At 50.6% G+C, this 12888-nt stretch overlaps 1 protein-coding gene across 2 annotated transcripts; it reads right to left on the minus strand.

Annotated features, from left to right (window-relative positions):
- Positions 1 to 648: 648 nt before the first annotated feature.
- On the minus strand, positions 649 to 10690 carry LOC144274369 (uncharacterized). Of its 2 annotated transcripts, none has more exons than XM_077833144.1 (5): positions 10487 to 10690; positions 9390 to 9529; positions 6541 to 6667; positions 5349 to 5462; positions 649 to 4979 (listed from the first exon to the last, which is right to left on the minus strand). In XM_077833144.1, exons 2-5 carry the CDS (start codon positions 9495 to 9497, stop codon positions 3862 to 3864), a joined length of 1467 nt encoding a protein of 488 aa, XP_077689270.1. In that variant the 5' UTR covers positions 9498 to 9529; positions 10487 to 10690; the 3' UTR covers positions 649 to 3861. The 2 variants fall into 2 exon arrangements, with proteins under 2 accessions (XP_077689270.1, XP_077689271.1); XM_077833145.1 differs by lacking the exon at positions 10487 to 10690 and adding an exon at positions 8071 to 8237 and having other exon boundaries at positions 1698 to 4979; positions 9390 to 9513.
- Positions 10691 to 12888: the final 2198 nt, after the last annotated feature.

Here is a 12888-nt window from a genome sequence, read left to right on the forward strand (position 1 = left end):
TCCCCAAGTTTCACCTCACTTAAAAACAACTAGCTTACAAAATTAGACATCAAAATACAAAAGTGTCGCAGCCACTAGTACTGAACAATTGCTTCCTTTCTCATCATTACCATGTAATTATAAAATGAATCAATTGGAATATAAATATTGTATTTACATTTCAGTGTATAGCATATAGAGCAGTACAAATAAGTCATGGTCTGTGTGAAATTTTCGTTTGTACTGACGTCACTAGTGTTTTTTATGTAGCCTATTTCAAAACTGGGCAAATATCTAGATGAGTTGATGTACCCCCCAGAACACCTCTGCGTACCCCCAGGGATATGTGTACCCTTGGTTGAGAACCACTGTTTTAAAGAACAGGTTATCATCATTCCTCTCCATAGCTGCTTCACCAAGGTTCAAAAAAATGCCTCCCCAGCCTGACTGACTCTTCTTCCGCAGGAGGCGGGTGAATGGGACAGGACAGCCAGTGGGGATTTTCCCTGCGGATGATGGATTTTCGCCTTAGAAGACTCTGAAATCCCACAGAGCTGGCTGCTTTGGCATCTGCAGTCTGTGGTGCTCAGGAAAAGAGAAATAACACCTCCAAGAGGCTTCCATGAAAGCCCATTTTGATTAATATTCACGACAAGAGATGCTGAGAGGTTGAGAAACTATGTTCTGCTTTATCATTTCCAAATGAGAAATACAAGCTAAACCCACCTCCCCAGCCAGGGCCCGGAGCCCGGCTCAGCACGGTCCACTTCTGTCCCAGGCCAGCACTGTGCTGCTCCCGCAGGCACCAGGGAAAGAGAAACAAGTTAAAACTGGTAGAAAAGCGCAGACAATCTGCGAGCGATGCCGGGATCCAGTCACAAGAGTAAATGCTCCGAGAACAGGAAACCCCGCGAGCTCAGGTTCAAGGGATGCAGTGTGGGGCGAGCGGGGCACAGAGGGGTTCTCTCATCTGCACCCAGGACTCTGCGGCGGATGGGGAGGGGAGGAACTAAAATTTCAGGGTCCTCCTCTCCCTCTGGCCTCATTGATGGGGGTCAGCCTGGATTCTGGGAAGCTCAGGCCTCGTGACTTCCCCAGCTTCCTTCTTACATCTGCCTAGTCTCGTCCTTTCAGCAACGATGAGACACTGCCCTCTCCCCACCTCTCTTCTCTTGGGGCATCATTCCTAGCCCTTTAGATTTCAGGGGCATCTTCCCATGGCACTCATAGGACATTTTGTGTCTCTCTCTAGCACAGCTGCAGCAAGTTCACAGTTATCAGTATTGGCGGTCTGGCTCTCAAGAGCGAAATGTGCAGTTTTCCAGCTCTGTACCCCTCACCTCCCACTCCATCCCCCTCCTGACTCTATCTCGCATCGTTGCAGGGATCAGGCAGTAACTTCCTTCTCCATTTCAGTCTCTGCCTCTTGGAGTGTAAATCTGGCGCTCACCCTCTGTTTGTGCCGACACATATTGACAATCGGCATTGTTCAAACCACATGAAAATCTCACGACGGGATAGAGGTGAAAATAGGAAAGGACTATTCTGGCAAATGGTCATTTGCCACATCACGTCCCCAATACACCTGAGCTACATCCTGTCAAACCAAACTAATATCAAAGTACATGACCCAACACCTTCAGGAAAGAAAACCCCACGATACAGGGGGGCTATGAAGCACTTTCACATTCAGAAAGCAAAATTCCAGAGAATCTTGATTCACAATCAGGAGAACAAATTTACTCATTTTCTTCTGAGCTGGCTAACCCTGCTTCACTCAGCGCCTCCTCGCTATTCGGTTGTGTTAGTTACAACATTTTGCCATCCTCCTAAGGAAACAGGAAAAAAAAACAAAAACAAAAACCTTCCCCTTGACAAATGATCTGTACTTGGCTCTGAAAAGCCCAGAAGCCACTTTACCAATAGATGGAAACAGGGATTTAAGCTCAGAAACCTCAGTTTGTGCTTTGGGGTTCATCTGAATCCTCCCCCACCCTGGCCCAGGTCGGTGACACTTTCACCTCCAGAAGTCTGGTTTAGCATCCAAGTGTGATTCCTGTGCACGGGGAGCCAGGGGCACTGTAGTAAGTGACTCTTTGGGAGCTGGAGGAGTAGAATGGGGAGAGGATAAAATTCTCCAAAGCTTGGACAGAGGCTGCTGCGTCAAGGATGGAGCGTGACAGTGAAGGGGGAAGGAGGGAATCCCTCGGACTCACCCCATCGCTCTCAAATAGCACAGCACCTAAAACACTACCCTTTACTATCCTTGCTCCTACTCTTCTAGACTCCATTTAATTCTTGTCTGTAAGAGAGAAAATGTACAAAAAGAAATGCTTGCCAGCACGGCCTGGATCAAGGTGAGACTAGCTGGGAGCGAGAGAATCTACCCCCAAAGGGGGAACTCAGTGACTAACAGTCACTCTGCTAATTGTGCATAAGATGAAGTGAGCTGTAGCTCAGGAAAGCTTATGCTCAAATAAATTTGTTAGTCTCTAAGGTGCCACAAGTCCTCCTTTTCTTTCTGTGAATACAGACTAACACAGCTGCTACCCTGAAATCTGCTAACGGTGAGGATCAGAAGGAATTAGATGCTCTGGGTGAATCTAGGGTAGGATGAATGGGGGAGGGTCAGAGGAGACGAGCTGGCTGATCCTGACCACATTTCCTACCACAGACGGACGCTCAGAGGCTGATGCTGCCAAGGCAGAGGTGGTATCTCCAGGCCTCCCACAAAAGGCCCTGTGGGAATCAGTCCCACTTAGTGGTGCTGTCTGAACGCAGAGAAGGGGCAGAGGGGTGAGTGATGAGAGGCAGCACCTCTCTACCCCTGTGCTCTCCCTCGCCTCTTATCCCATGGTCCCCAAACATTCGATAGCCCAGCACCCAGCTCCCCCTGCTTCCCAGCTCCAACCATTCCATCCTCAGTCCCTTCCCCATAACCCATCGTCCTGGTCCCTTAACGATTGGTGCCCCAGAGCCCAGCGCCCTGGGGAATTTGGGGAGGGAGGAGTTACCAGCCTCCAGGGACACTCCCCCTGCAGGGAACAGCTCCAGGTAAGTGGGGGAGCCCAGCCCAGGGGCTGGTGAAAGATGGGGGATGGAGACAGGGGTCTAGAGTGAAGGTGAGGCCTGGCCCAAGTGCCCTTCTCCTCATCTCCATGGCAGGGGGATCCCATCTGGGAGGGGAAGGGAGAGGGGGGAACTTCAGCCAGGCAGAAGGAGTGGCTGGAGGAGTTTCTCTCTCTCTCTTCCCCCACCTGTGGCCCATCAGCTCAGCATTCAGGGCTGCAGCAGGGAGGAGGGGCTGATGAGGGCTCCTCCTCCTCTGCTTGGGGTTTGCTTAGACCAGGCAGAGCCAGAGGGTCACTGACCAGCTGCTGCTCAGCTGCTACTGGATCCTCACCCCAGTGATGGGCAGCTGGATCCTTGGGAGCCAAATGCCCCTGATGTGTGTGGGAACGAGGAAATGGGTTTGTCACCATGGCCAGTCCTAGTTAGGCCCCTGAAAGAAATTCTCCCATGTGGGGAGGAGTCTCTGATGTCTGACATGGTGTTGGCTCCACTTGGAGCATTTGCCTTGCTAAGGACATCTCAGTGATTTCTTCCCTGCACGGATTTGCTGCTGCCAGATACTAAGGGAAGCCTGCCCCACATTCAAGGTTTTTCTCTCTCATGTGGGTTCTCCAGCATTAACTAAGGCCTGAGCTGTTATTGAAGCTTTTCCCACAGTCCAAGCACTTATGGGGTTTCTCTATTTTGTGGATTGTCTGATGCGTAACAAGGGCTGATCTCTGAATCGAACTTTTCCCTCAACAGAGACATTTCTGGGGTCTCTCTCCCATGCTGGGGGTCTCCTGATGAGTATTAAGGGTTGACTTCCTATTAAAACATGTCCCACTTATAGGCTCTCTCCCCCTCATGAATTCCCTGATGTTTAGTGAGGTTTGAGCTATGACTGAAGCTTTTCCCACAGTCCAGGCATTTATAGGGTTTCTCTCCCGTGTGGATTCTCTGATGCGTAATAACGGCTGAACTGACGTTAAACCGTTTCCCACAGTGGAGGCATTTGTAGGGTTTATCCCCCGTGTGGGTTCTCTGATGTGTAACAAGGTTTGAGCTCTGACTAAAGCTTTTCCCACAGTCCAGGCATTTATGGGGTTTCTCTCCCGTGTGGGTTCTTTGATGTGCAAGAAGAGCTGATCGCAGATTGAAACATTTCCCACAGTCCAGGCATTTATAGGGTCTCTCTCCTGTGTGGGTTCTCCCATGTTTAATAAGGGACGAGCTGTCGCTAAAACTTTTCCCACACACGAGGCAGTTATAGGGTCGCTCTCCCGTGTGGGTTCTCCGATGTTTAGTGAGGCTGGAGCTCTGACTGAAGCTTTTCCCACAATCTAAGCATTTATAAGGTTTCTCTCCCGTGTGGATTCTCTGATGTCTAATAACAGCTGATCTCACATTGAAGCTTTTCCCACAGTCCAGGCACTTATAGGGTTTCTCTCCCGTGTGAGTTCTCTGATGTGCAATAAGGGCCGATCTCACATTGAAACTTTTCCCACACTCCAGGCATTTATAGGGTCTTTCTCCCGTGTGCAGTCTCTGATGTGTAATAAGGTGTGAGCTCTGACGGAAACTTTTCCCGCAGTCCAAGCATTTATAGGGCTTCTCTCCCGTGTGGTTTTTCCAATGCGTAATAAGGTTCGTTCTCACACTGAAGCTTTTCCCACAGTCGAGGCATTTGTAGGGTTTCTCATCCTTGGGATTTGTCTGCTGGGCGGTGGTTTCCTTGGGATCTGTGCATCCTCCCCCACCTTGAATTGATGCATCCACTTTCTTCCTTGGCTGGTTTCCCAGCTGCCTCTCTGACCCACCCCGATTTCCCCAGGCTTCTCCCTGTTCCAAGCCCTGGGGAAAATTCCCTTCAGCTCCTCTCAAAAAGGCCCTCTCTGGTTCCACCTGCCAAGTCACCTCCTTGTTCTCACTCACGGTCTCATCACCTGCTGGGAGAGAGAGAATCCAGACAGGAGTCACTGCCTGTGCCGGGGAGAAGGGACCAAAAGGGGAACAGCAAAGAGGGAAAACACCACACAGTGACTGCTGGGGAGCTGAAGACATTGGATTCTGCCTCCACATCCCACCCAAACACTCCTAGGGGAGTAAAGCTGGGGAGGAAACTGCATACAGCTAAAGGATGGGTGGGAAGCTGTAAGTGATATCTGTCATGGTGAGGCACGACCTGTTGATTACAGCCCTGACCTGGGTGAGACGGGGCAGACCTGGGGGAGTTCGTTCACAGCACATCTTTGGGAGTCTCAGCTTTTTCCTTCACTCACCACACAGTTTCTATGTCAATTTCACTGACTCCTCACCTGTGTGGGTGACTCGCGGGACCTCCTTTTTCTCAGAGGCCTGGAGATCCGGGACCCACGCCTCTTCCCCTCGTTCCAGCCGGGCGATCAGCTCAGGTTTGGGAACGGGAAATCCTGCTCGGGGGGTGAAATCAGACAAAATCAGGGTGTATGGAATACTGGGAGAGTATCTGTCACAAGGAACATTCCCGGAATTTAACCTGGCCCCACACTGTGCTGGGAGCATGAATAATCTGAACAGATGGAAGCATGATCACTGAGCCGCCTTGAGAGAAGCAGACATTGGGGGTGGGAGACCATCCCCGCACGAGGAGTTTCCAGGGTCTGTGCACTCTGGGGGATTTGCTGATGCAGACACAGCTCTGGGGTTAAACCCCTGCCTAGTTCTAAACCTCCAGAGCCCTCCCCATGGATGGAACTAGTCTACCACCAAGACTCAATTAGCATAAACCCGGAAACTGAAATCAATGAGCAGTTATCCAGTTCAGACTCATCAATGTAATCAAAAAGCTGCACTGCAGTAACCTCTTTGCACCTCATGGTGAATAGTGATAGTTTTGGGGTTGCCTGTTATTGATACCAGGGATCTAGATTGCATAATATGAGGTGAGAGACATTTTTTCCTGCCTTAGTCTCACACCCCCAATGTCAAAATCCTTGGTTCCCGAGTCAGCCTCAGAGCAACAGCACCTGCTCACAAGATGTATACTGTTATGTGCACCATGGGCTGGAGGCTTTTGAAGCAGATGGGCTCAACAGGCAGCTGAATTTTTAAAAAAACACGAATGGCAAAGGAATGCAGTTTAATCTCAAAGTAGGTGATGGGGCAGGAGGGTCAGTTTCAATTCAGTGCATTTCCCAGATGCTTGGAGGAGTCTCTTAGGTCAAGTTCGGTCTCCTGGGAAAGGAGACCAACAAGGATTCTGCATGTGAGTTATAGTTAACAGAGCCAGGACAATACATGCCTTCTGCCCCCTTGAAAGCCGGAGGGATCGGGATGAATTAGCATGTCCATTGGGTTTACGACTCCCTGACCGCTTTGGAGGGGATGGAGATGCAAGCCTCTCTCACACTGGAGCTGTGAACTATGGGACCCATTCCCTTCTAATCTAACTGACCAGGAAGAACCTGACCAGATTCAGACACGCAGACCCCACGGCTTCTAATAACTGAGGGGATGGGAATCCCTTACCCAGCGAGGTGACGGTCTCGTAATTCTCCTGCATGACGTCCCTGTAAAGGGCTCTCTGGGCGGGGTCCAGCAGAGCCCCCTGCCCCTGGGTGAAATACACAGCTACCTCCTCGAAGGTCACCGGCATCTGAAACAAGAAGAGTCCCCCCACTCAGCACCTGCTGCCCCAGCCACTATTTCACTAGTCACACAGGAGGAAGGCAAAAACCCAGAAGTTCTCGGAGGACTAGAGTAGCAGAATTCCAAGCCCACCGTGCTCAGAGCAGCCAGGAGGTTTCAGGGGGTAGGGAGAAGGTGAGAGCTCCTTGCCCCCCAGCAGATGGAGGAAGACACAGACTTCTTATTTCCCACATGCCTGCCAGCCACAGGCTGATACGGGAAGCAGAGCTCTGAGCAGGGGACAGGGACAGGGTCAGGAATCCCAATGGCTTCCTTTCCATATCTGGGGGGAAACCAGACAGTACAGCTTCATCATATACACTCTCTCCATTCCACTAGTATCTCATGGGGATGTTTAACAGAAGCCACTAAAGCTAGGCATTTTTTAATTAGCAGATCCAGATAACTTGCATCCAAGAGTTTTACAAGAGCTGGCTGAGGAGCTTGCTAGACCGTTAATGTTGATTTTTTAATAAGTCTTCAAGTGCTGAGGAAGTTCGAGAAGACTGGAAGAAAGCTAATGTTGTGCCAATTTTTAAAAGGGTAAACAGGATGACCTGGGTAATTATAGGCCTGTCAGCCTAACACTGCGCCCAGGCAAGATAATGGAGGAGCTGATGCAGGAACTTGATTAATAAAGAATTAAAGGAGTGTAATGTAATTAATGCAATTCAACATGGGTTTATGGAAAATAAATCCTTTCAAACTAACTTGATATCATTTTTTGATGAGATCACAAGCTTGGTTGTCAAGGGTAATAGTGTTGACATAATATACTTACACTTCTGTAAGGCGTTTGACTTGATACCACATGACATTTTGAATCAAAATCTCAAATGATACACAATTAATATGGCACACATTAAATGGATTAAAAACTGGCTAACTGATAGGTCTCAAAATGTCATTTTACAAAGGGAATCAACATCAAGGGGGTGTTTCAAGTGGGGGGCCACAGTGATTGGTTCTTCGCCCTACGTTATTTAACATTTCTAAGAAATGACTTGGAAGAAAACAAAATCATAACTAAACAGGTTTGCAGAGGGCAGAAAAATTGGGGGATTTGGTAAATAGTGAAGAAGCCAGGTCTCTGATTCAGATCAATTAGGATCACTTGGTAAACTGGGTGCAAGCAAAAAATATGCATTTGAATATGACTAAATGTACACGTATACAGCTCGGAACAAAGACGGTAGGCCATGCTTCCAGGATGGGGGATGCCGTTCTGGGAAGCAGTGACTCTATGGGAGCCATGGTGGATAATCTGCTGAACATGAGTTCCCAGTATGACGCTGTGGCCAAAAGAGCGAATGCGATCCTTGGATGTATAAACAGAGGAATCTTGCGTAGGTGTTAGAGAGGTTATTTTACCTCTGTGTTTGTCACTGGTGCAGGCACTGCTGGAATCCTGTGTCCAGTTCTGGTACTGACAGTTCAAAAAGGATGTTGACAAATTGCAGAGGGTTCAGAGAAGAGCCAGGAGAATGATCAAAGGATTAGAAAACCTGCCTTATTGTGATAGGCTCAAGGAGTTCTATCTGTTTAGGTGAACAAAGAGAAGATTATGGAGTGAGTTGATTGCAGTCTACAGAGGGAACAAATATTTAATAAAGGGCTCATCAGTCTAGCAGAAAAAGATATAACACAATCCAAGGGCTGGGAGCTGAAGCTAGACAAATTCAGACAGGAAATAAAGCGTACATTTATAATGGTGAGAGTAATTCACTATTGGAAGAATTTACCAATTCTCCATCACAGACAAGTTTTTAATCAAGATCAGATGTTATTCATCTGCTCTAGGAATTATTTTGGGGAAGTTCTCAGGCCTGGTTTATACAGTGGGTCAGACTAGATGATGAAAACAGTCCCTGGAATCTATGGACCTATCAAAATACCACAGTAGCCACTGGCCAGTGGGTTCAGGCTCCAGCACTGGGAGTCTGGTCACTTTTCCCAGCCCTGCCCCGGGGGGTGTTTCCTGTTTCAGAGATGGGGGAATGTTTCTCCCCCACCCCCACCAATGGGCCTGTTCAGAAAATCAGGCCCAGGTTGATCCAGCAGCTTTATCACGCCCTGTCCCCTCCCTGCCTCACCCGGTGTGTTTCCTGCCCCTCCCCCTCTACAACAAATCCCCCCTGCAGCTCCCTGAAAATCTCCTCCCTGAGCTGGCTCCATCACAGCCATTTCCTTTCCCTGTCCCCTGGAAGACGGGAGGATCTGGAGCAAAACATAGACGTAATTCTTCAGGCTGTCAGGGCGAGAGGGGCCATTGGGGAGGTTACAGAAGGGGCTTGAGTCTATTTCACACCCCGATTCCCCCAGGCTCCCTCCCTGCAGACAGATGCTCTGGACTCTGACACGCTGGGAAAACCCTCAGTCACTTTATTACAACACAGACCCAGCCCCTCCCACCAGCACTGAACCCCCACGAGACACTTTTAAATCCCCCCCCCCGCCCCATAACAGATCGTCTGAGCCAAACACTAGAAAAGAGCAGAATCAAAGGAGCTGCGTTGGTGGATTCCCCCTGACATTGGCCCCAAGGGCAGCGCATCCAGCAGCTCGGCCAGGGCAGGAACTTTCCCTTTGTCAGCTCCTCACCTTGTTCCCAGGAGAGTCAGGCTGCCCAGGGGGATGCAGGGAATGGATCCGGCCAGGGCTGGGAGCTGAGAACCTCCCTCCTCACTTACCGCTCCTGCTGCCCCTTTCAGTCTCTTCTCTTTCCCTTTCTGTCTCCTTCGTTTTCTCTCCTCCCCTCTGCCTCGGACAACTGGTGACTGTCCTGTTCTTCTGGGCATTTGTTCTCCTGTACACAGATCAGCTACTTCGTCTAAAACACAAGAACAGCCACACTGGATCAGACCAAAGGTCCATCTAGCCCAATGTCTTGTCTTGACAGTGGCCAATGCCAGGCTCCCCAGAGGGAATGAACAGAACAGGTGATCATCTGATCCATCCCCTGTCGCCCATTCCCACCTTCTGGCAAAACAGAGGCTAGGGACACCATCCCTACCAGCCTGGCTAATAGCCATTGATGGACCTGTCCTGCAAGAACTTATCTAGTTCTTTTTTGAACCCTGTTATGGTCTTGGCCAGCACAACATCCTCTGGCAAAGAGTTCCACAGGTTGACTGTGCGTTGCGTGAAGAAACGCTTCTTTTTGTTTGTTTTAAACCTGCTGCTTATTAATTTAATTCGGTGACCCCTAGTTCTTGTGTTATGAGAAGGAGTAAATAACACTTCCTGATTTACTGTCTCCACACCAGTCTACTAGAAGGAGTGTGAGCCTGGGAGTGTCACCGAAGGCAGCAGCTCTGGGACTCGCTCCCCATCTACCACAAACTCACCAGCAGGTCCCTGAAAGGGGCCCTTTGTGCAGAGTCACTTTCCTGCCAGGCCCCAGACCTTTCCCCCGGGGCTCTCCCCTCATCTGCAGGCTACGGCACCGGAGAAAGTCCCCACCAGGCTGGACAACTCTTAAAGCCCCCCTCAGCCGCCTCTTAAAGCCACCTCCCCCTGCCCCCATCCCATCCCATCCCCCTCCTGCCCCTGGCCTCACACACCCCTGTTCCCCCCGCCCCTCTTCAGCCCCCTCCCGCTCCCACCCCCAGGTGTCCCAGCCCCCAGCCCGCCGCGGGCTGGCTCCCCCCGCCCCGCGGACACCGGGGGCTGCGGCAGCTTTCCCGGGCCCGGGGCAGGGAATCGCAGCCGGCTCCGCGGGGAGCAGCCCGGGGCCAAACCCGCCCCCTGCAGCCCGGGGGTGACGGGGGGGGCGGGTCTCTCTTACCTTCCCTCCGAGCGGGGCCCCCGGGGCAGGGGCAGGGCCCTGGCCGGGCTGGGGGCTCTGCCCTGGGAGAGGCTCCCGGGGAGCAGCGGGCAGGGCCCGGCTGGAGGTTCCCCTCTCCCGGCTGCAGCCCGGGCTCCGGGCTCCCAGCACCAGCCGCCGGGGCTCGGGGATCTCGCCGGGAGCCGGAGTCCCCGCAGCGGCTGCGAGTCACTTCCTGCGGCCGGGCCCGAGCCCCGCGATCCTCCCCCCAGAGCCGCCTCCCAGCCGCTCCTGGGTCCTAGCGATCAACCCACCGCGCTGCAGCGCTCTGTCCCAGACCCTGCCCCCTGGGACCCCACCAGCCCTAAGCACGGGCAGCTTCTCCCCACATTAGGCGGCATCGTGCATAGAAGCCACCGTGTCAGTGACTAGATAAAGGAGGCGTCAATGTCCCGGGGAGGAGGGAGAAGGGCGGGGGGCCTCTATGGAGATTGTTCCTGTCTATGGGGGCACAGAGGTGATGGGGGTGCTGGTCCTAGAGAGGCTGCCCAGAGCTTGGAGCTGCAGGCAGCATGCTTCTCGATGACACTGACTGTATGTGACCACTCTGGTAACAGATGCGCACAGGGAGCAGGTGGTCAGAGCTGGTCTCTTGTCTGCACACCAGACTCCCTGGCTACCAGCCCTGGGCCGGAGCTACCAGCTCTGCTCCCCTAGCTCAGGTCATGGAGCTGTCAGTGCTTTGTCGCCAGGTTCCTGGAGTTATTTGTAGGGCCGGATTAAGCCATCCCTGGGCCCAAACCCCCTCATGTCCCCCCACCCAGGGGCAGGCACCAAAGGAACTTTTTCCCTGAAAATGTAGGCACTGGGTGAGTTTAGGAGCCTAGATGATTTGACAGGAGTTGTGGGAATAGTTGTGGAGCCAAAACTTGAGACTTAGGCCCCGAAACCCAAATTTAGGCATCTAAGGAGCTTTGTGAATCTTGCCTGGGGTCTCTATAATGTGGGCGTAACGTGCAGTTGTGTGCACCTGGCTTCTTCAGTGCTGCATAAGAATGTCAGCATCCTCCATCCTTCTTCTCAAAACACTTCTCAGCGCTGTCAGCACATGGGCATGCTCTTGCACTGAGCAGCCGCTGATATCACAGGGCTGTCTTAAGCAGATATGTTTATAACATTTCCCCCCCTTGATGTCTGATCAGCATATCGGTCAGGTGAGTAAAGAGGGAGCGGCCTGCCAGGTGGTTTGCCTACAATGAAAACATCCTACACAGCTTCAGAAACAAAGTACAGAGCATATGTCGTAAGGGCAATCACAGCCTATTTCTGGGCCGGGTGATGGGCCCTGCACTGTGCCCATGGGCTGAGATGCAACACCACAATGTGTTAAGTGAGCTGAAAATATTTTTATTACAGCCTCTCAGGCTGTGTCCTCACACCTAGGCAGATATCGCAGTCATTAATATTACCATGAAAATGTCAGAAAGGTGTCAGAGACAATGCTGTGTTTGTGAGAAAAATTCCCCAGGGAGTACATAGTAACAGGTATGCTTTATATGACATGTGATTAGTGAGCAGCTAGAGGCTGAGATCAAAGAGGAATTTTACAGTTAGAGCACCAAAAATGTGGATCAATTGGTTAATTCTATTGGGACAAGAATTTCTATACATCACTTATAGAGGGGATCCCTGTACAGCCAAGCCAAGACCATCTGTGCGCACAAGAGGATCTAACATGATGACACTATCCAGCCTTCATTCTCCTGGTCATAACAGATACCCTGACCAGTAGAGAGAAGAGGTGAGATCATCTTAAATTTCAACCGTAAACCATTTATTGCAATTTTGTCAGGCCAAAATTGAGATCTGGGAAATATCGTAGTGACTTTTCCACACAGGGCAACACTCAGGGAAATTAAGATGAGTGCCCCATTGCTTCACTCCTTCTTTTTGAAAAATCAAATGTGGGTTGTACCTGGACTATTCAAAAAATTGTAAGCGTTCTGGACACATCAAAGGTCTGATGAATAATAGTGTTTTTGGGAAGGACTCTTGCAATCTTTTATGGTTGCCATGACTGCTATAGTCATAACTAACGTGACTTTACTTCTGAACAAGATCATCCATATGGGTTTACGGCGCAATAACTTCACACTTTTAGCATCACACCATGTAGACAAGCCCTGAATAAGGGGAATTGAAGGGCTTGAAGCCTCTGTTAATTCCTTTAGTATAAAATTTGGGTTTTTTTTATTTCCATTACATCCACATGAATGGGGCGGGAGGGGGACATTCAGATGCAAATACCTCTGCTCGGGAAAGAGAAGCGTTCACTGCATAATCAGCATCAGCCTTGAAGTCATATGATCCCAAAGAATAAACTGGGTAAAAAGAACAAAAATTTAGCATTAAAACCTCATACT

The sequence above is a fragment of the Eretmochelys imbricata genome, chromosome 14 (genome assembly GCF_965152235.1).
Source record: "Eretmochelys imbricata isolate rEreImb1 chromosome 14, rEreImb1.hap1, whole genome shotgun sequence".
Taxonomy (NCBI): Eukaryota; Metazoa; Chordata; order Testudines; family Cheloniidae; genus Eretmochelys; species Eretmochelys imbricata.

Bases quoted from the DNA above. Each gene is read 5' to 3' on its own strand.
- LOC144274369 (XM_077833144.1), bottom strand. From the start codon at position 9,497: ATGCCCAGAAGAACAGGACAGTCACCAGTTGTCCGAGGCAGAGGGGAG. The intron at 5,463-6,540 runs GTAAGGGATTCC...CCCCCCGAGCAG, and splicing joins CGAGACCGTCACCTCGCTGG to GATTTCCCGTTCCCAAACCT. The intron at 4,980-5,348 runs GTGAGGAGTCAG...TCTCTCTCCCAG, and splicing joins CCCGCGAGTCACCCACACAG to CAGGTGATGAGACCGTGAGT.